The following is a 20,058-nucleotide window of genomic DNA, read 5'->3' as shown; positions in this document are numbered from 1 at the left end:
CTCAGGGTATATGCCCAGTAGTGGGATTGCTGGGTCATATGGTAGTCCTATTTTTAGTTTTTTAAGGAACCTCCATACTGTTTTCCATAGTGGTTGTATCAATCTACTTTCCCACCAACAGTGCAGGAGGGTTCCCTTTTCACCACATGCTTTCCAGCATTTATTGTTTCTAGATTTTTGGATAATGGCCATTCTGAACGGCGTGAGATGATACCTCATTGTAGTTTGTTTTTTTTTTTTTGGTTTTTTTTTTTTTTGCGGTACGCAGGCCTCTCACTGCTGCGGCCTCTCCCGTTGCGGATCACAGGCTCCGGACGTGCAGGCTCAGCGGCCATAGCTCACGGGCCCAGCCGCTCCGCGGCATGTGGGATCTTCCTGGACTGGGGCACGAACCCGCGTCCCCTGCATCGGCAGGCGGACTCTCAACCACCGCGCCACCAGGGAAGCCCCTCGTTGTAGTTTTGATTTACATTTCTCTAATAATTAGTGATGTTGAGCATCTTTTCATGTCCACAGCTATAATTTATAGAAGAGGGTAAAAACCTCCTCTCACCCCTGCCCCTGCCTAGAAACGGAAAAGGGCAAGGGAAGAAGAGGAAGAAAGAAGTTGGATAACTTTTCTGTTTTAGCCTCGCAGGACAATAAATGCAACTGCATAAATCACCCCAGGGCCAGGGAAATGAACTAAGACAGAGGGAGGATGGGCCCCCATTTATCACATCCCCCTGCACATAATAAATGCTCCCTATTGAAGCCCAGTGAGTTAGCACCCTTCTCAACACACACTCACAGTCCCACTGCCCCTGCCCTTTGCTCTGGGAACAAAGCCTCCACTCTGGTGGGCTTCCCCCAACCCAAAGGTCACTGAAAGACCTCCAGGAAATGGTGGTTAGATAGGAATTTCAGGGACCAAGGCAGGACCCCACCAGGGGCTCAAGCACAACTGCCCTCCCCAGAAACAAGCAGGGCAGCTTCCCACAACCTCTGTCCAAATCTCAAGCCCCTCCAGGCGATGTCACACTCATCCTGGAGCTGGGCCTGCCTAGAAGGGCCTCCTGTAGCCTGAGGATCCAACTTTAACTCAGAAGAGCCAGTGGGAATGAACCTTAATGATGTTCTCATCCAACAACCTTGCTGACACAGAGAAATGGAGGCCTGAAGAGTCATAAGCCTCATTAGGCTAAAGCTCAGGTGAGAAATGGATAGCCTGTCTCCTGGTCCAATGCTCTCTCACCAGCCTCCAGGCTGAGCTATGTAGCTGTCCCCTGCAACCCCCACTGCATATGTGAGCCCTGGAGCTGGACGCTGAGGTGCTACAGGGCCCACAAATTGCCAGTAGCTCCTCCACACCGGGGCTAGAGTGCAGAGGTAGAGAAAGGCAGCCTGGTGCAGCAGAATCAACCCAGAGTGTTAACAAACAGGCCTGGCTTCAAATCCTAGCTTGATCATCATGTTAGTTATCTATTGCTGTGCAACAATTACCCTAAAACTTAGCAGCTTAAAACAGCGCTTATTCATTGTCTCACGTCTTCTGCAAGTCAGGAGTCTGAGTACAGATTAGCTGGGTCCTCTGCAAACCATGGTTTCTCACAAGGCTACAATCAAGGTGTCAGTCCAGGAGGGCCTGCAGTCTCATCTGATGGTTTGATTGGGGAAGAATTCACTTCCAAGCTCACTCACGTGGTAGGACTGAGTTTCTTGCAGCCTATTGCAATGAGGGCCTAAGTTCCTTGCTTCATCGGCTTCTCCCACCTGGCATCTTGCTTCACCAAAGCATACAAGCCAGAGGGCAATAAATGGAGTCTGCTAGCAAGAAGGAAGTCACAAACTTTGGTAACCTAATCATAAAAGTGACATCCTATTACCTTTGCCACATTCTCTTTATTAGACTCAAGTCACTTGTTCCAGCCCACACTAAAGGGGAGAAGATTACACAAGGGTGTGAATACCAGGAAGTAAAGATCACTGAAGGCCATCTTATAAGTCTGCCTACCATAGCCATTGCTAGCTGTGTGTCCTTGGCCACATTCCTTAACCTCTCTGAGTGTCAGTTTTCTCCTCTGGGGATACTATGCTTGGCATCAAGCACATAGAAGGTGCTCGAGAAATGGTAGTTATTACTCTTCTAATTGCTATTGATAGACTGGGGGGCCAGGAGAGGCATGTCAGGCTGATGAGCCGCCAGGCACACACAGGAAAATAGGTGGACCTGGACACCAGGCAGGGACAGCAGACAAGGTACATGGGCCTTCCCAGTCTGGGCGGGGGAGGGAAGATTTGCTTGCGAAGTAGAGGAAATCATTTGCTAAATTGGCTTCCAGCAGCAGTGTAACAGGGAGAGTTTGGGGCAACCTGCAGATGTTGAACTAGGAACCTTGAGAGTGAGCCACACAGAGCTCCCCTTCACATCATGGCTTCAGGAGGCAGGCTAGAACCTCTGGGATTTGGAGTCCCAAGGAGCTGGTCTCCTCTAAGAGGATCTGAAGGGAACCAGTACTGAGTACAGCACTGGCCAGCTGGCTGATCATATAGGACCTTCCCAAATCAGATGTTTGCAAGTCAGGGGAGCTTGCACGTAACATCAGCCAGTGCTTAGTGAAAGGTGGTACCTATGGAGAGCAAGGACTTTCTTGAAGAGCTCTGCTTCACGCTGTTAAAACAAGTGTCTGATGAAAACCATAGCCAGTTGCTCTAGGCTGTAACCCATAGAGAAGAAAAAGAATAGAATCCTGGAGTACCCACGCTGAAATGACTTTAGAGGATGACAGATGGGCATCAGGGAGCCATGAGCCCTCTGAAATTATTTACAAAATTGTATGTGTGGCTGTGCATTTTGTGGAGGCAGAAAAATCTGTCTACCATCCCAAACAGATTAGGAACACAGACCCAGTCCGACTCTCCCATTTTACAGATAAAGAGACTGAGGCCCAGGTGGTGACAGGAACTCCCCCAGGCCATACAGTTATCCAGCAGGGGACCAAGATGAGGACCCAGGCCAGCCCGTTTTCTCTTGGCCAGATTCAAAGCCCACCTTTCACCTGCAGAAGCTTAGACTCTGCGTCCTAATAATGCAGTGACATCTCTGAATGATGTTTAATTATCTTGCAAAAGAACTGCTTCAATGGGTTGCATGAAACTTAAAGGATTTTTAATAAAATCTCACAAGCTCAGGGGGCTCCAGGCCCCTCCCCATGCTCCCCTTTGTTATTTCTCCTGATCCCATGAAGATATAACATTTGTCACTGTTTCATTAGGACCTGCGGTGCCCCGTATTATTTATGAGCTTCCTATTTATTGAAAATTGTATTTTTGAGGGAGAAGAAGAGGGGGATGAAGTTTATCACAGAGAAGCCTTGGCAAGAAAATTAGTGACATTTCAATGTCCTCAAATCCCTGCCCCTATAAAAACTGAATGAGTCCAGTCCCCAGATGTCAAAGCATGACTTCAAGTCCTTTCCCAGGTGGGGTCTGTCACAGGGCTCCTTGGTACCATGATGATCCTTAGAAAAAGAGAAAGGCTTTTATAATCTCCTCTTTGATCTGATCCATGTCTATCTTCCTCAACACAAAACAAAAAAGAAAAAAAACGCCAAAAAACTGTTTTATTCAAAATAATATATGCACAAGGTTAAATACAGTATCCTGCTAAACTACTTCCTACTCCCAGATCTGTTCCCCCTAGGCAGCCACGTCTAACTTTTTAAAACGTCTCTTCTTACATTTACCTTCATCTTTCTAAATAATATGCTTCTCCTGATATTTCTTCATGCATCAGTTTTAGACACAATCTGTTGACTTACTACTGTAACAGACAAGGATTTACCTCTCTTGGACCACCTCCACCCCCTCCTGCCATATCTCTATTTTTAGTTCTTCCATTGGTTACCTCTGTGATCTTCTACCCTCTAGGGTTGCACTTTGCAAAAAGAGAATCTGCACTTTGTAAAAAGAGGGTATTAATACTCCTATCCTTCCCTTCACCTCACTTCTCCCACTTCTTCCTCCTAACTTCTGTCATCCATACTTATACTTTTATGTTGGTAAAGTTGATAATATTTACATTTATTCTATAACCATAATAAGCCTTTTGGATTAATTCTAAGAAATGAAAATTGCTAAAAAATCACTAGGCACATTATTGTGCATAGGTAAAGACTACTCATTGCAGAGCCAAGTAGTGTACTATAATTACAGTTCTCTTTCAGATATAGCTCTGTGTGTGTGTGTGTGTGCGCTTATAAGTTTCAAGTTGTCTTTCTTTATTCTTTTGTCCTAGAAGTCTTAATAAAGCGTATTCTATCTAGTGCCCCTTTTCATTAGGGACTACCACCATTACCGCCACCCCTGCCTGCTGGGACCTTTGGTCCTCTTGCTTCAATCTGGAATTGTTGCTCTCCAGGCCTGTGCACAGCTCTTACCCTGGAACTCATCCCTGCTCTTCTGAATTCTATCTACTACAGCTTCTTGTCTTCCCAATTTTCCCCTTTTCCTGGATTACTCCCTCATTTATTGTAATACATCCTCAAGTCGCTTTCTTAAAAAGGATTTACAGGAGATAAATTTTATGAGTCCTTGCAACTTGCGTGATGGTTGGCTGGATACAGAAATCCTGGATTGAAAATCATTTCTTTCAGAATTATAAAGTATCCGATGTTGCTGATGAGAGTTTGAAGCCAGTCTGATTCTTGCTGCTTTGTAAGTGACCTGATTTCCCTCTTGGCAATCTTTAGAATATTCCTTTCTCCTGTCGTTCTTCTGACTCACAATGATGTGCAAAATTGGTGTGGACTTTTTTCATTTATTGTGTTGGGCACTCAGTGGGCCGTTTCTTATTTAAGTTGGAATTTACATGTAGTTTTGTAACTTATATATTGTAAACTACAGAAATATATATCAAGATACAAACATTTCCAGTATCTAATGAATTCATTCATGCCTCCTCCTGCTTGACAGCTTTCCAAAAGTAGCCCCTATTCTCTCCTCTATCACCATGGACTAGTTTCACCAGCTTCATATGAATGAACTTTTACAGTATGTATCCTTCTGTGCCTAGCTTATTTTGCTTAACATTATGTCTTTGACATTCACCCATGTTGTTCCATGTAGAGTTTATTGGTTCTTTTTCACTGCTGCATAATATTCCATTTGCGTATACCACAATTTATTTATACAAATGGCAATGGACCTTTGGAACCGTCCCCAGTTTTAAGCTACTATGAACAATGTTTCTGTAACATTCTTGTGTATGTTTTTTTAGTGGAAATAAGTATTCACATCCCTTCAGTCTACATTTAGAAGTAGAATTGTTGGATCACAGGGTAGACATATAATTTAGCTTTTGTAGATGCTGCCAAACAGTTTTTCAAGGTGGTTGTACAAATTTAAACTACCAGCAGCTATGTCTGAGAGTTCCAGTTGCTCCACATTCTCATCAGTACTTTCAGACCTTTTATTTTTGCCATTCAAGTAGGAGTATAGTGGTATTTTATTGTGGTTTTAATTAGCATTTCCTGATGACAATAATAGTGCGCATCTTTGAGTGTGTTTATTGACCATTTTGTACTTCTTTATTGACATTTTATTTTATTGACTTATTTTGTAAATCTTTTGCTCATTTTTACAGTTTCTTTATGAGTTTGTGGGATTTCTATATACAGTCTAGATATACATTCTGTGCTGGGTTTATGTATTACAAATACTTCTCCAAGTCTTCGGCTTGTTTTTTTCACTCTCTTAATGTCATCTCTACTGAAGAGAAGTTCTTAATTTTAATAGGGCCTAAATTTAGTGATTTTTCTTTTATAATTAGTGGTTTTTGTATTCTATTTAAGAAATCTTTGCCCATCCCAAAGACATGAAGCTATTCTTCTGGGGTTTTTTTGTTTTCTAGAAACTATACTGTTTTATCTTTCACATTTAGGTCTATGATCCATCCTGAATTAATTTTTGTATATGGTATGTGACCAGGATTAATGTTCATTTCTTTTTCATATGGCTATCCAACTGGTCTAGTATTCACAGGTCCTTTCAATATGTAGATTCAGGTCTTCCAGCTTTAGGATATTATCTTGCATTATTTCTTGATAATTTTCAGCCCTCTGTCTGCTTTGCAGCACCCATCACTTAGATGTTAGACCTCCTGGATTGCTCCTCTTGGTCTCTTCTTTTTTTCTCTTATTTTTCTTGTCCTTTTCTTTTTTTACTTTCTGAGAATTTTCTTCAACTTTACCTTTCAAACCTTATATTGAGTTTTATCTCAACAGTACTATTTTTCATGTCCAACTAACCTATCTTGTTTTCCCATTGTTCTTGTTCCACAGCTCCACCACACTTCTAGTTGTTAATGGAGAACTGCCCTTTTATGTCACTTTAATGGGCCATTCTCACCCCCTGCAGAGCCTTCTGCACTGAAATGAGGGCTGAAACATCTAGCCTCAGTTGGAGTTCCAGAGAGGGACCCATATCTTCAGAGGGTTCATCCCCTTTCCTCCATTATTCCTTCTTTTCACATCTTCTTTCTTCTCATTCTCTTTCTCATTGTCTAAGATTGGGTTATCTGGGGAAATAAAACAGAAATTTACACACCGGAAATTTATGGGAGTGCCTCCAGGATCAACCCTGAGGAGAGGGTGAAGAAATGGGCAGAGGAGACGAATTGCAATGCAGTTGCAACAAAGGCTTCATCTGATTCCCAAAGACAGCTCTGGAGTTGGAATGGCCCTCCAGTCATCCCACTTTGAGGAGAGAGGGCCGGAATTTTATCCTCCCCAGACCATTGTCAGTTGTTGAATGAAGACTATGTTGGGAAGGAGGTGTAATCTTGGTCTTAGTAGCTCTCTCCAGCTGAGGGAAACTGTTGGAGGACTCAGCTGAGAGCTATCAGCTGCCAACACTCCCAGCAGCTGGGAGAATGAGTGCCTCCTATCCCTCTTGCACTGTAAGGGATCCTGTACATATTCACTCACTCCTGCTGGAACACACTGTCTGGGTCCTGCAACAACTAGGGTATAAAGTCCCTTCCCTTTTATAGTAGACCCAGCACTTCCTCCAGCCAAGTTATGTGTTGACTTTACCCCAGTAATTGTCTGACGACCAGAGGAGAGGTGGGGCTGGAGTCTAAGGGCAGTGTATGTTGTCCAAGGCCTCTGCATCATCCTCCAGCAAGGGCAGAGCAGAGGAGGTGAGTGGCCTTTAATAGGGAAGATCAGGCCATCTGCAGGCCCAAAGGACCAGAGGGATCTGAAGATTGATGATATTCAGGTGCACTGACCCAGATGTTCCCATCGCAAGTTTGGGGATCCCACTCCTTCCCAGTCATGGTTATGATCTTGGAGAAGCAAACTGGCCTTGATATTCAGATTTTTCTGCCCTTCAGTTCCAAGATCATTTTAGGTGCTGCCTCTTGGGCCACTCCTGGCACTAACTTTCTCAGGTGGATTTAGGTAGACAGAGGTTCATGTTCTGAAAGTTTCCTAGGAGTTTCCTGGGGGTCGACACCCATGGAAGAGCATCAATGCCTCCAGCCAAAGACCCCAAGGAACACCTCCACAGGTGAGCAAGTTGGCGTTACTGCTTGCTGGAGTGAGGAACATCATGAGGACTTGTAGGACATCTCAGTAAGGGGATGTTAAAAAGGACCTAAAGGATTTGGACTCATTTTAGGTGATTTAGGAGATGGTTCAATTTTGCTCTGAATTGGCTGCTATTAGGAAACAAGGGTTCTTCTATGCTTCATACGCATCTGTGATTATATTCGATGTTCAGATGGCTTAATAAATCTAATCTAGAAGGAGAGAGACCAAAGTGAGGCTAAAGCCGTAGTTGGGAAAAGAAGCAGCATCACTCACATTAGTCAGTAAAGGAGGATGTTTGTTATTTTTGTGGTTTGCACAGTGATCATGCTTTTGTCTTTGCTTAGACGAGATTACAGAGTGGTCTTGTTTTGTGCCTCCTTTGATCATGGTCACTGACTGGCCTCGTCCAGTGTTCTGTAAGAGGGTTTATGTCTAACGGGCCTAGGTTAAGTGTAAGGCCAGCTCCTGGATGTCAGAGGCTGCTTGTGTCTATCTCAGGAGTGAGGGAAGCAGGATTGGGTGGAGGGAGGAATTGAACTATGATATAGTCCTAGCAAAGGCCTCAGCAGATCCCACAGCGAGTGATGGAGCTAAGATGGCCCTTCAGATTTGTCCCACTCTGAGGAAGGGGCCGAGCCCTTATACCTCCCTCCCAACAGTGAGCAGTCGTTGGATGCAGACCACCCCTGGGAGGGGTAAGGCTGTGGGTGAGGCAGCTCATTTGTGGCTGAAGCTACCCCAGAGAACAACCAGCATCCACTAGACTCAATCTCTCTCCCTCTCCTTCACACATGTCCCATGTGAAACCGGGACCCTGAAACTCCCTGTGTGTACTAGACCTTACAGTGGGGAAATAAAGGAATCCACATGGTGCATTTCCCCCTCAGCCCCATAACTCCCTCTTACCACACCAACATGGGGTATGTGGGACAGAGGGGAGAGAGGCTGGAGGAGAAGGAGGGCGAATGACGGCTCTGTCCTGGACCAGAGGTGGGGGATAGAATTAAAATCACTAAAACTAGCACCTTTGTACAAGCCTCCCACACAACCCCCATATCAGCCCTGTCTTCTCCATCCCTCCTGGGAGCAAAATAATGTAAAATATCCTTCCAAGTAGCTAATCCGCATTACAAAGAGAAATTGGGGCGGGGAGACTTAGGCTACAGGGAAGGATTCAAATTGAAAATGCTCAGGGAATCCCATTAATAAAAACAATAATTCAGCTCCTTACTGAGTAATCCCAGAAAAAGAAAAGAAATTGCTGAGTCCCTGACTGAGTGAGGAACGGGGACAAGAGGAGGTGAAACAGGGACAGGTTGACAGACTGGTCCCTAGCCCACAAATGCCCCTTTGAGTTTCTCCAGAGAAACGTAAAGGTCTGTGGTTTTAATAACCCTGTAATGGGGCCCAAACCAATCTTTCCCCTGGCTGCTTAACACGAGAGGTCTCCAAACTGGAGGTGTAAAGATCTAAAGGCATGTGCTGACCAGAGACCTGGATTCAGTGGGAGTCTCTCTGCACCTCTCAGATTTGCCTGTACAAAGAACAGGATGGGCGCTAACACTGCAGCCACCAGCTCTTTGTCAAGAACTGTGCTAGCTACTTTGTCCCTTATCTCCTATATAATTTTTCTTTTCTTGGCTGAGCCGTGTGGCTTGTGGGATCTTAGTTCCCCGACCAGGGGTCGAACCCGTGCCCCCTGCAGTGAAAGTGCAGAGCCCTAACCACTGAACCGCCAGGGAATTCCCTCCTATATAATGTTAATAATAAAATAATTAGCATATTCTGGGAGCTCATTACATACCAGATGCTGTGCATTATCTCACTGACCCTCACAAGGAAACTGAGAGGTAGACCTATTAATAACTCCATTTTTCTTTGGTTAACAGCTTTGTTGAGATACAATTCACATACTTTACGACTGACCCGTTAAAGTACACAATTCAATGGTTTTTAGTATATTCTCAGAGTTGTGCAACCGTCACCACTACCAATTTTAGAATGGTTTCATTACCTCTCCCAAAAAACCCCACACCTTTTAGTTTTCACTCCACCCACCCTTCCATTCCCCTGGAGACAACCACTTATCTACTTCCTATCTCTATACATTTGCCTATTCTGGATGTTTCATATAAATGGACGCATACAATATGTGATCTTTTGTGACTAGCTTCTTTAACCTAGCACGATGTTTTCAAGGTTCACCATGCTACAGCATGTATCAGTACTTCATTCATTTTATTGCTGAATAATACTTCATTGCATAAACATACCACATTTTGTTTATCCAGTCATCAGTTGATGGCCATTTGGTTTGTTTCCACCTTTTGGCTATTAAGAATAATGCTGTGGGGCTTCCCTGGTGGCGCAGTGGTTGAGAGTCTGCCTGCCGATGCAGGGGACGCGGGTTCGTGCCCCGGTCTGGGAAGATCCCACATGCCACGGAGCGGCTAGGCCTGTGAGCCATGGCCACTGAGCCTGCGTGTCCGGAACCTGTGCTCCGCAACAGGAGAAGCCACAACAGTGAGAGGCCCGCGTACCGCAAATAAAGAAAGAAAGAATAATGCTGCTATGAACATCTGTGTATAAGCTTTTGTGTGGACACGTTTTCATTTCTCTTGTGTATACATAAGAGTGGAATTGCAGAATCATATGGTAACTCATGTTTAACTTTTTAAGGAACTGCCAAACTGTTTTTCCAAAGTGGCTGCACAATTTTACATTCTCAATATCTGTGTATGAGGGTTCCAATTTCTCCACATCCTCACCAACACTTGTCTTTTTCGATTATGGTCATCCTACCATTATAACGTGGTATATCATTGTGGTTTTGCTTGGCATTGCCCTAATAGTTAATGATGTTAAGCATCTTTTCATGTACTTATTGGCCATTTGTACATCTTCCTTGGAGAAATGCCTATTCAGATCCTTTGCACATTTTTAATTGGGTTACTTGCCTTTTTATTATTGAGTTGTAAGAGTTCTTTATGTATTCTAAATACAAGTTCTTTATCAAATACATGATTTGAAAATATTTTCTCCCATTCTGTAGGCTGTCTTTTTACTTTCTTGATAGTATCCACAAAAGTTTTTAATTTTTATGAAGTCCAATTTATCTATTTTTTATTTTGTTGCTTATAATAATCCCACTTTACATATGAAAAAAACTGAGGCAGGTTTTTAGCAACTTGCCCGAGAACACATAATAGCAACTGACAGAGCCAAGATTCAATCCCAGGTCTACAGACTTCAAAGCTTCCTTTGAGGGCCTGAGAAGTCACCCTGAGCAGGGACTGTGTCTTCTGTGGTCCTGCCTGAACTGGGGCAGGTCCCCAAGCCCTGGGAGAATGCTTACTCCTACCTCTGCCCATGGGAGTCAGGAAAGGCCCCAGTATCAGGCCCTGGCAATGAAATGTGCCCCAGATGCGGATACCTGAACTACCCCTCTGCAAGTCTCACAAGGCATAGAAGAGAAACTCTCCCACTTGGAAAGTTTCCATACAGTGTGGCCTGTGGCAGGTGGATGGACAAAAGGAACCTCTCAATCTAGGACCCACCAACACACCAGAGACCAGGAGTTCACCCACCAATATTCAGAGATTCTTACAAAATCCTTCATGCTCTACTTTAATGTTTCCCATACGTCACCTCATTTTTCTCTATAAATATTCATTCCTTCAACAAATGTACATCAGGCACCTATTCAATGCAAAGCACTGAGCCAAGAAACTGGGAGATAAAGTGTTTTTCTCTTTGGATCACCCTGGGAAAATGGAGGAACTACTGACCCTGGTCTAGAAGTGAAGAAATGGAAGTATCAGAACTTTTCATAACTTGACCAAGGTGACAAAACCAGACAGTGGTGACCCAATAAAGCCCAGATCCCGGGGCCCTACATCCAGGCTCTGTCTACACCACAATGAACATCATCAGTCAGTGGGGTCAAATTCAAGGTTATCTCTGCCTTCGTTTCCCATCTAAGAATGGGACTCACCCATTAGAAAAATATCACTCAAACCCAAGAACACAAAGCCGGCTGTAAGTGGGTCTCACAGTAACCATTCCTTCTGCCTCTTCTGCAGAAACAACATGGTAGCTCCACTACTTCAGAAAGGATCTACTATGGTGCTGACTTGGCAATCTGGCTTCCCGGCTTCCATCTTTTGATGATTATTATTTTACGACTAATTTTCCAGTCAAATCCTTTATTTGTGCAAAAGCCCATCCAGCCTTGGGCACTTTCTTCTTGTCTTTGAATTTTATCTCTCTTTTTAATTAAAAAAAAAAACCCACACACATAAGGCAGCAGCACAAACTAGGTCACCATCAAAGACTTCCCTTCACAAAGAGTAGTCCTACAGAGATTAACCCTAGCACTGCCACTGATGCAGGGGGAGACTTTGCTCAGGTTACTTCACCTCCCTAGGCTCAGTATTTTTCTCTCAAATAAGTGGTTTAGGCTCCGCTCACCTGAAAGCTCCTTCCAGCTCTTAAAATTCTTGGGTCCTCATTTAGGCCTGAGTCACAAAAACTAACTATATATTCCTAGGATGGGATGGTAGCCAAGTTGCACAATGACCTCAAATGCAAACCAAGGGTGCACTCCACCTGTTCTTAAGGATGACAGGCACATTTATTGAGCCCCTGTTGTGTGTCAGAAACCTCATGTTTAATCTTCCATCACCACTGTGAAGGAGCAGTCAGAGGAATTCATTTTAAATATAAGCCAGATCATTATCATTTCTCTGTGCAAAACTCTCCAAGGGCTTCCTTCTCATGTAGAGTCAAAGCCAAAATCCTGACAATGACCTACAAGGTCCTTCATGACCCGCCATCTCTCCATCCCCTCTGCCCCCACTCTCCCCAGGTCACTCCGTTCCAGCCACACCGGTCTCCTCGCTGTTCCATGGACGTACCAAGCACGCTCACCTCTCGGCCTTTGCTCTTGTTCCCTCTGCCTGGGATTCTCTTCCTCTAGACCAGAAGTCCTCAACCAGGGGACAATTCCACTTCCCAGGGGACAATATCTGGAGACATTTTTGGCTGTTACAACAGGAGAGAGGGAACTACTGGCATCTAGTGGGTAGAGGCCAGGGATGCTGCTAAACATCAAACAATGCACAGGACAGAACCCCACAACAAAGAATTATCCCATCCAAAATGTCAGCAGTGCCGACGTTGAGAAACCTTGACCTAGATGGTGTCATGGCACCCTCCTTCATTTCCTTCAGGTTGCTGCTCTGCCTTCCATATATAAAATAGAGAACTACCCAACTCAGCAGTCTGTCTCCTTTCTGTCTTAGGTTTCTCCCCGGAAATTAGCACCCTCTAACTCTAGTCATCTCTCTTTCCACCTAGAATGTAAGCTCCCTGAGGGTGGGGACTTTGTCTGTCTTGTTTGCTGCCATGTTTCCCAGCACCTGAAAGAGGTGCTGAACAAATAAATCAATTGTCTCCCTTTCACAATTGTGGAAACTGAGGCTCAGTCAAGCTAAGCAGCTTACTCAAAATCCCTGTGATGGATGCTATCCCTCCAGGGCTGAGGCCCTCACTACCCCAGCTGCCAGCACTGTTAACTACTGAGGTTCACAGCTGAGTCCTGCTTCAGGCATTTGCCCTCAGCTGAAAGCTGCCTTGTCAAAGCTGCCACCCCTTCCCTGGGAGCCCACATGCAATGACTGGACAATGGGGGTACAAAGGTCTGGCTCCTTTGTCTCAATCTTGGACAACTCTCAAGGACCACTCCAGCCCCAGGACTCCCCATGGCATCAGCTGAGGCCTCTGTTGCAACTGCACCACGACGCGACTTCTCCCTCTGCCCCATCCTGCTTCTCTCGCCCCTGTATAGGTATTCTTCTCGAGCACACACCCCTATAAACCTCCCACACACAAATTTAGGTCACTGAATATGTTACTAGGGGAATCTGACCTTTGATGGTCACACAGCTCAAAGGTGGCAGAACTTGAATGCTAACTCAGACTTGATCAACCTGAACATCCCTATTCTTTCTGCTCTTCCATACTGCCTCAGCCTTGACTTTGATCAGCCACAGGTAGGCTAGGGGCTGGGGATACCCAGGTGAACATGACAGAGTCCCTGTCTCTGAGACACTGCAATCCTCAAAGAGAAACAGCTCCCCCATCCAATTCACTGGTGGGAACAGAGTGCCAAGGGCAGAATGGACCAAGCACTGGAGGATCCCATGGGCAGCCGCACTAGGACATACTGTCTTAGAATCTAGACCACAAAAAGACCTCCTGCCAAATGTCAACAGAACAGGTCCCCTCCCCCAGACTCGGGACACAGACCCTGCAACTTCCAGAGAGGATCCCAGCCAGCAGGACCTACAGCAGCCCCTGCCTGGTTCCTTGAGTTCCTTGGGGTAATCTTGGACAAAAGAACTCCGAGGTGTGGTTTTGATAGAAAAGGACACAGAATTCCCCACCCTGGCTGGGGTCTCTTCAGGCTTAGCCTGGTTCTCAATACGTGAAGACCCGATATCCCCCTAAATTCGCCTCCTCTGGCCTCTCCTGGGGCTTGTCTCTGGTCTGATGGCCACCTTTACCCTTACTGAAGTTTCTTTTCCTTCTTTCCTATGCCTCCCCCAGTTCCTGAGAGTCTCAAGAAGTTCTCCAAACATACTCACCCTTTCCTACATAATTCCATTGCCCAGTCCCACCTCCCAGTCCTTCCTTCTGCCACTATTCCTGGCCATTCAGATGCTCAACAAATGTCATGAAAGGAAAAAGGAAGAAAGGAGGGAAGGGAAGAGCAAGGAGAGTAGGGAGAAAAAGATCAAATGACCAACTCATGATAGGGATGTCCTATATTCATCTGATTTAACTTCTAGGGCCTCCAAAACATCATTTAGGAATTTCTCCATTGCTCCTATCCTCCAAGGCAGGTCCCTTGCCTCCATCTTACAGCTGGAAACACTGAGGCTCAAGAATAGAGAAGAAAGCTTTCCTGACTACATTTAGAGGCAGCTGCAAGAGATTCCAATCTTGGGCATCCTAACTGCCTGGCTGTTCTGAGACCCTGGGAGTGAAATACTAATGGGAGGATTCCGCCCACACAGTGATCAGAGAGCAGGCGAACAGGTGCTGACAGACAGATCAGCGGTGCATCAGCAGGAACCACTCCAGCATTCTTTATCATCCCACCCCTACGCTTCGGGTAAGGGCCACCAGGTCCCGGGAGCTGTGCAGTTTCCGAGGGGCTACAGCCCTGGTGCCCTCAGGCTGTGCCATTCTACACTCATCCTCCACCACCCAGCTAAAGCACAGAGGCCAAGTGCCAGCTCTGCCTCTTACCTAAGGAACCTTGGCCAAGGCCCTTTCCTGCTCTGGCCTCAGTCTCCCTGCTTGTAAAATGTGAAAGCTGGACCAGATGAAGTTTGGAGATGATGGAAGAAACCTAGACTCTAGAGGCACCAGCCTTGAGATTGACTCCTGACTCTGCCACTTGCCAATGGAGTAAACTTCAGCGAGTTATGACCTCAGTTTTCTTACCTGGAATGAAAGGCCATCAACACCTACCTCATGGAGTTGTTACAAGAACTGAACGTGACAATGGATATGAAATACCTGGCACAGAACATGTGTTGGATAAATATAATACAACCTTCCTTCCCTTTCCCGCCAGCCCTGCTTCTCTTAGGCTTAAGGCCTTATTCTTTTTTAGATTTTAAGCCCTGAAAGCTGGACATGGATACATTCCCCTTAGCAAAATGTCTCTAGCATAAAGACATACTCGAGAAAGTGGTTTGCTGCCCCTGCCCCTGTCCCTGCCCCAGGGAGAAGGCACAGCACAGACAGTGGCCATGATGGCCATGACAACAACGACAGCCAAGAACGCCACAGCGGGCTTTGCCCTCCTTCCCTCCATCCTGGGTGCCTGCCATCTTCATGCATTCCGTTCAAGCTGAAAGTTGGCACTCAGGCACCACAAGCCAGATGTTTGAGTTTTGTTAAGAGCGGCTTAAATAAAGCCTTTAAAACAATAATTCTCAGCCATCAGAGGGACATTCTCTTTCTGGCTTCACCTCTCTAACACACAAGATTTTTTTAAGATGAAAAGGGAGAGAAAAACAACCCCTCTACAAAGAAGGAACATTTTTTAAAACACATGGGGGGCTTCCCTGGTGGCTCAGTGGTTGAGAATCTGCCTGCCAATGCAGGGAACACGGGCTTGAGCCCTGGTCTGGGAAGATCCCACATGCCGCAGAGCAACGAGGCCCGTGAGCCACAACTACTGAGCCTGCACGTCTGGAGCCTGTGCTCCGCAACAAGAGAGGCCGCGATAGTGAGTGGCCCCTGCTCGCCGCAACTAGAGAAAGCCCACACACAGATACGAAGACCTAACACAGCCAAAAACAAATAAATAAATAAAAATTTAAAAAAACATGGATTTTGCCATGATGCTCTGGCCTTTCTGATATCGCCAACAAAAGAGAAAAGGAACTTAGGGAAAGAGCCAATTTTCTCCAGCCCTTGGCACACACCTGCAGCTCCAGAAGGTGTCTGGAGGAGCCTGGACAGGTGGTGGCCATCTGACGAACTCCCTAAGGCAGAGTTTAAAGAGATACATACTTGGATGACATTGCTGAGTTGGAGAGTCTGTCTCCTTCTCCCTCCTGACCCCTCTTGTCCTCCCAGTGGAGACTGCCAAAAGGGTGCTTCTGAGAAGGAGAAAGCCTGCCCCTCCACCTCCCTGCATGATGGCACCTGGAAGGGAGACCTGAGGTTGGATGCCCTTTGCAGTCTAGAAGTGATCCTTCCCAAGAGAGGTGATATTGAAGGGAACACGCACGTGATGCAAAGCCACCCAGAAGTCTGTCATGAACACAGCTGCACATTTCCAAAAGCCAGTGACAACACATAAATACTTACTACTGTGAGTTAAATACCAGATTCCTAGAAACTACTAGGCCTGGCACAGCTTTAAGAACAGACCCTGTCTAGTAAGAGCCGTAAGAGGAACCTCGTGCTCAAAAGGAGAACAAAACTTCCAGTGATGGTCAAGTGGCTCCTGTCAGACCTGTCCTCCCACACATAACAACTATAAACTCAGAGGACTTCCCTGGTGCTGCAGCTAAGAGTTTGCATGCCACGACTAAGGAGCCCACCTGCTGCAACTAAGACCCAGTGCATCCAAGTAAATAAATATTTTTTTAAAAAAACCTATAAACTCTGGATAAAATATTTTAAAACTACCTAAAGACACTGGTAAAACAAAAAGCAGGCAGAAATCAGAGAGTAATTGACACTTGGAAGAAGGACAATGGGTGTATTTCATGTTTTTAAAGGATTCCTCCTGAGGGAAGACCACAGTCAGTGTCCTACAGGATAGTTCAATTTTTAGGAAACCTGCAGCCTTAGTGGCTTGAAGAATCAGAGAGAAAGTGTGGATGAACACAGCAGCTGAAAGTGATGGCAGAAATTCCAGAAAGGAGAGAGCCACAGAGATTAAGCTCTAACATCTATATATAAACTCTACCCAAATCTCTGGCTGATCCTTCAACATATATGCACAGGGAAGACTCCAAAAAGCCCAGCTAAGATTACCAGAACTGAAGTGAGATTTCAGCTGCTGCCCACCAGAGAGGAGATAAAAGTTTGAAGTGTGAGTTCAGCTAAATTAAAAACAAAAAATCAGCACTCTTTAGAGGAATATAGTAGAATCCAAAGTCTCTCCAATATATCATTCACAATGTCTAGGATATAATCCAAAAGTACTAGACATATGAAGAAACAGGAAAATATCACCATAATCAAAAAGAAATCAGTACAGACCAATGGTGAGATGACATTGTGGCTTTAATGGACATAAAAGTGACCCTGGAATAAGAAGTCACTTTCCAGGGGAAGCTCTGACTCTGAGATCAGATAGACCTGGACTTGTGTCCCAGCTCCACCACTCCCAGCTCTGTGACCTTGGACAGCTCCTCTACTTCTCTGAGCTTCAGCTTCCTCATCTACCAAAAGACAATAACACTGCCTTCCTCCCATGATTATTATGGAACCAAATAGAAAAATGAATATGAAAGCACCTGGAACGGCATTTGGTACACAGTATGAGCTCAATAACTATTTGTTGACCCTAAATAATGATTCCCAAGTCAACGGTGCATCTTCACCCTTACCTCAGGAGCCTTTAAGCCCCTTGACATTCCACGTCCTTTGGTTCTTAAAATGGGAATGTTCCACATTGTATAACCTGAGTTCTGGGGAAATTTTTCTAATACATTCTAAGGGACAGTCCCACCCATCTAAGTCAGAAGAATGCACACATCTAGTCATATCTTCAGTAGGGCCTTGGAAGAGATTAAGAGAAAGCAGTAAGGCCCCCTACCTAGAAATCATTTTATTAAGTGGTTGTTTGAACAAAACCCTGCCTCCTCCAAGCTCTGGACCCTAAATCCCCACCCTCAACTAGGAATGTGTTGATCAGGAACTGAGATACCAAGATAGTTATAGGATTAGATGTTGTTCAAGTTGGAAGAGACTGAGAGTTGACTTGGTCTAATCTCTTCATTTCAGACATGGGGAATCTAAAGCCCAAGAAGGAGAGGTGATTGAGGTTGATTCCCATGGAAAATTAATAAAAGAATCTACCACCTCAATACAACACCTTAGAGGATTACAAACACATATTCATTCATAATTTTATTTCAGTCATATCACAGTTTATGAGCTGTATGAGTAAGTATATGAGAGGGGTTGATGGAAGGGAAAGCCATTCCCATTTTTCAGATGAGGCAATTGAGCCCTAACGGGTGATGTGAACTTTTTCCATGACACCCAGACAAGCCGTGTCTACTTGGGGCTCATCTCTACTCTCTCCATCCCTGATCCTCAGACATAAGCCATTTTTATTAGACCTTGTACCTGTGAATGCAATGCTTGGAGTCCATCCCAAGTGGAGGAAACTGGATAGAAGGTGGAACTATCCAGGAGGAACCATGCTGGGGAGGTGACAGGGACAAGACATTACTTGTCAGCCATGGGAGCAAAACCAGTCAGATTCCCACCCCACCCCACCTCTACTGGGACCCATAAAATTTCAGGGGCTTTGACCTTGGGGTGGCCTTTGGGATGACCCTCTGGGCTGCTAGGATTGGATTTATGTGAAGTATCTCACCACCTTCAGACTGTGGGCCCCACCTGGAAGACTGGAAAAACCTCAAAAAGAAGCCTCTTGGACAAGTGAGGGTCTCTCTCTCTCTCTCTCTCTCTCTCCCTCTCTCTCCCCCTTGAAGGACAGCTAAGCCTCTCCATTCTGGCCGTGTACCCCCCAAGGCTGGAGAATGTGCCCCCTCTCTGCCTTCACCTTTCTTCTCTTGGGTACCCAGCCAAGGCCAGGCCACAGGGAGACCAAATTAGGATTTGTGGCCTGGACCCTCCCTCTGATGCCTGAGGAGTCCCTGCCCCCTCACTGGACAACACTTGTCCATTTGTCCAGGGCACAGACAACTTCCCACAAAGCTAGTGGTCTGGGTGCTAAGGCCCAGGCTCCCTATGCTCTCTCCAGCCCCACTAGCACATCTGCCTCCCCCAACTGTGCCCCCAACCCTTCAGAGCAGTCCTCCAGCCTTCCCCACCCACCACCATGCTGCTATTCTGAGCTGCTCATAAATTGCCAAGTTTGACTCATTTTTCTTCATAAATCCAGAGCTTCCAGCCTCCTGTTTGACTTGTGTTCCTGAATTATCCATGAAATTCTCAATGGCTCATTCAATAGCCAAGCAGAGGTCCCCCTCAGCCTCTACAAAAAGCCACCAGAGGCTGAGACGAGTGATGCTGGGGGATCCAAAGACAGGGGGTGTCCAGGCTCTGGAGAGGGGGCAAACTTCAGAGACATGGCAGGAAACTTAAGGAGTGAGGGGAAGCAACTGGCCAGGTCTGGAGAAGCGATTCTGCCACCACCAAAGGAAGTGGAATCAGAGAGGGAAACAGACTTAGCTGAGGTCACACAGCCTGTTCTTGGAATAATGATAAGCCCTTTGGCATTTCTTTGAATCCAGGATCATCAATCCAGAGAACATTAAGACCAGAAGGAAACTACAGATTCACCTGATTTTTCTTTTAGAATTTGTGTGTGTGTGTTAAAATATACATAACATACATTTGCATTACTGTACAACTATCACCACCATCTATCTCCAAAGCTTCACCCAATTTTACAGACTGAAAACACAAGAGCAGAAAGACCAGAGGACCAGCTCAGGGCTACACAGCACGTCTGTAGCAGAGGCCGGGTTAGCATTTGTGCAACAAAGTGTCGCCCAGAGGCAGACACACCTGTGGGGACAGAGGCTGAGTACGTGCTGCAGAAGAGAAAGGGCTCCTCCACAACTCTTCCCCACCCCGCAGGACCCTCACCTGACAGGCAGCCTCTCCTCCTGTGCACCTGCTCATCCCCTTCCTCCATGAACTTGAGAAACGGCCCCAGCTGCATCTGAGCCAGCAAACACGGCCGGGG

The 20,058-nt window shown here is 45.7% G+C and overlaps 1 protein-coding gene across 1 annotated transcript in view; it reads right to left on the bottom strand.

Annotated features, from left to right (window-relative positions):
* Positions 1–3,137: 3,137 nt before the first annotated feature.
* The window catches only part of CCT6B (chaperonin containing TCP1 subunit 6B), an 82,804-nt gene continuing 65,883 nt past the window's right edge, over positions 3,138–20,058 (bottom strand). The window contains exon 9 of the mRNA XM_049701817.1: positions 3,138–6,556. Within this exon, the coding sequence (XP_049557774.1) occupies positions 6,435–6,556 (122 nt within the window). The 3' untranslated portion in view covers positions 3,138–6,434. The remainder of the gene's footprint in view (positions 6,557–20,058) is intronic.

This window comes from Orcinus orca, chromosome 19 (genome assembly GCF_937001465.1).
Source record: "Orcinus orca chromosome 19, mOrcOrc1.1, whole genome shotgun sequence".
Lineage (NCBI taxonomy): Eukaryota > Metazoa > Chordata > Mammalia > Artiodactyla > Delphinidae > Orcinus > Orcinus orca.
Note: the sequence above shows the minus strand (reverse complement) of the source record. Positions and strands in the feature narration are given on the sequence as shown.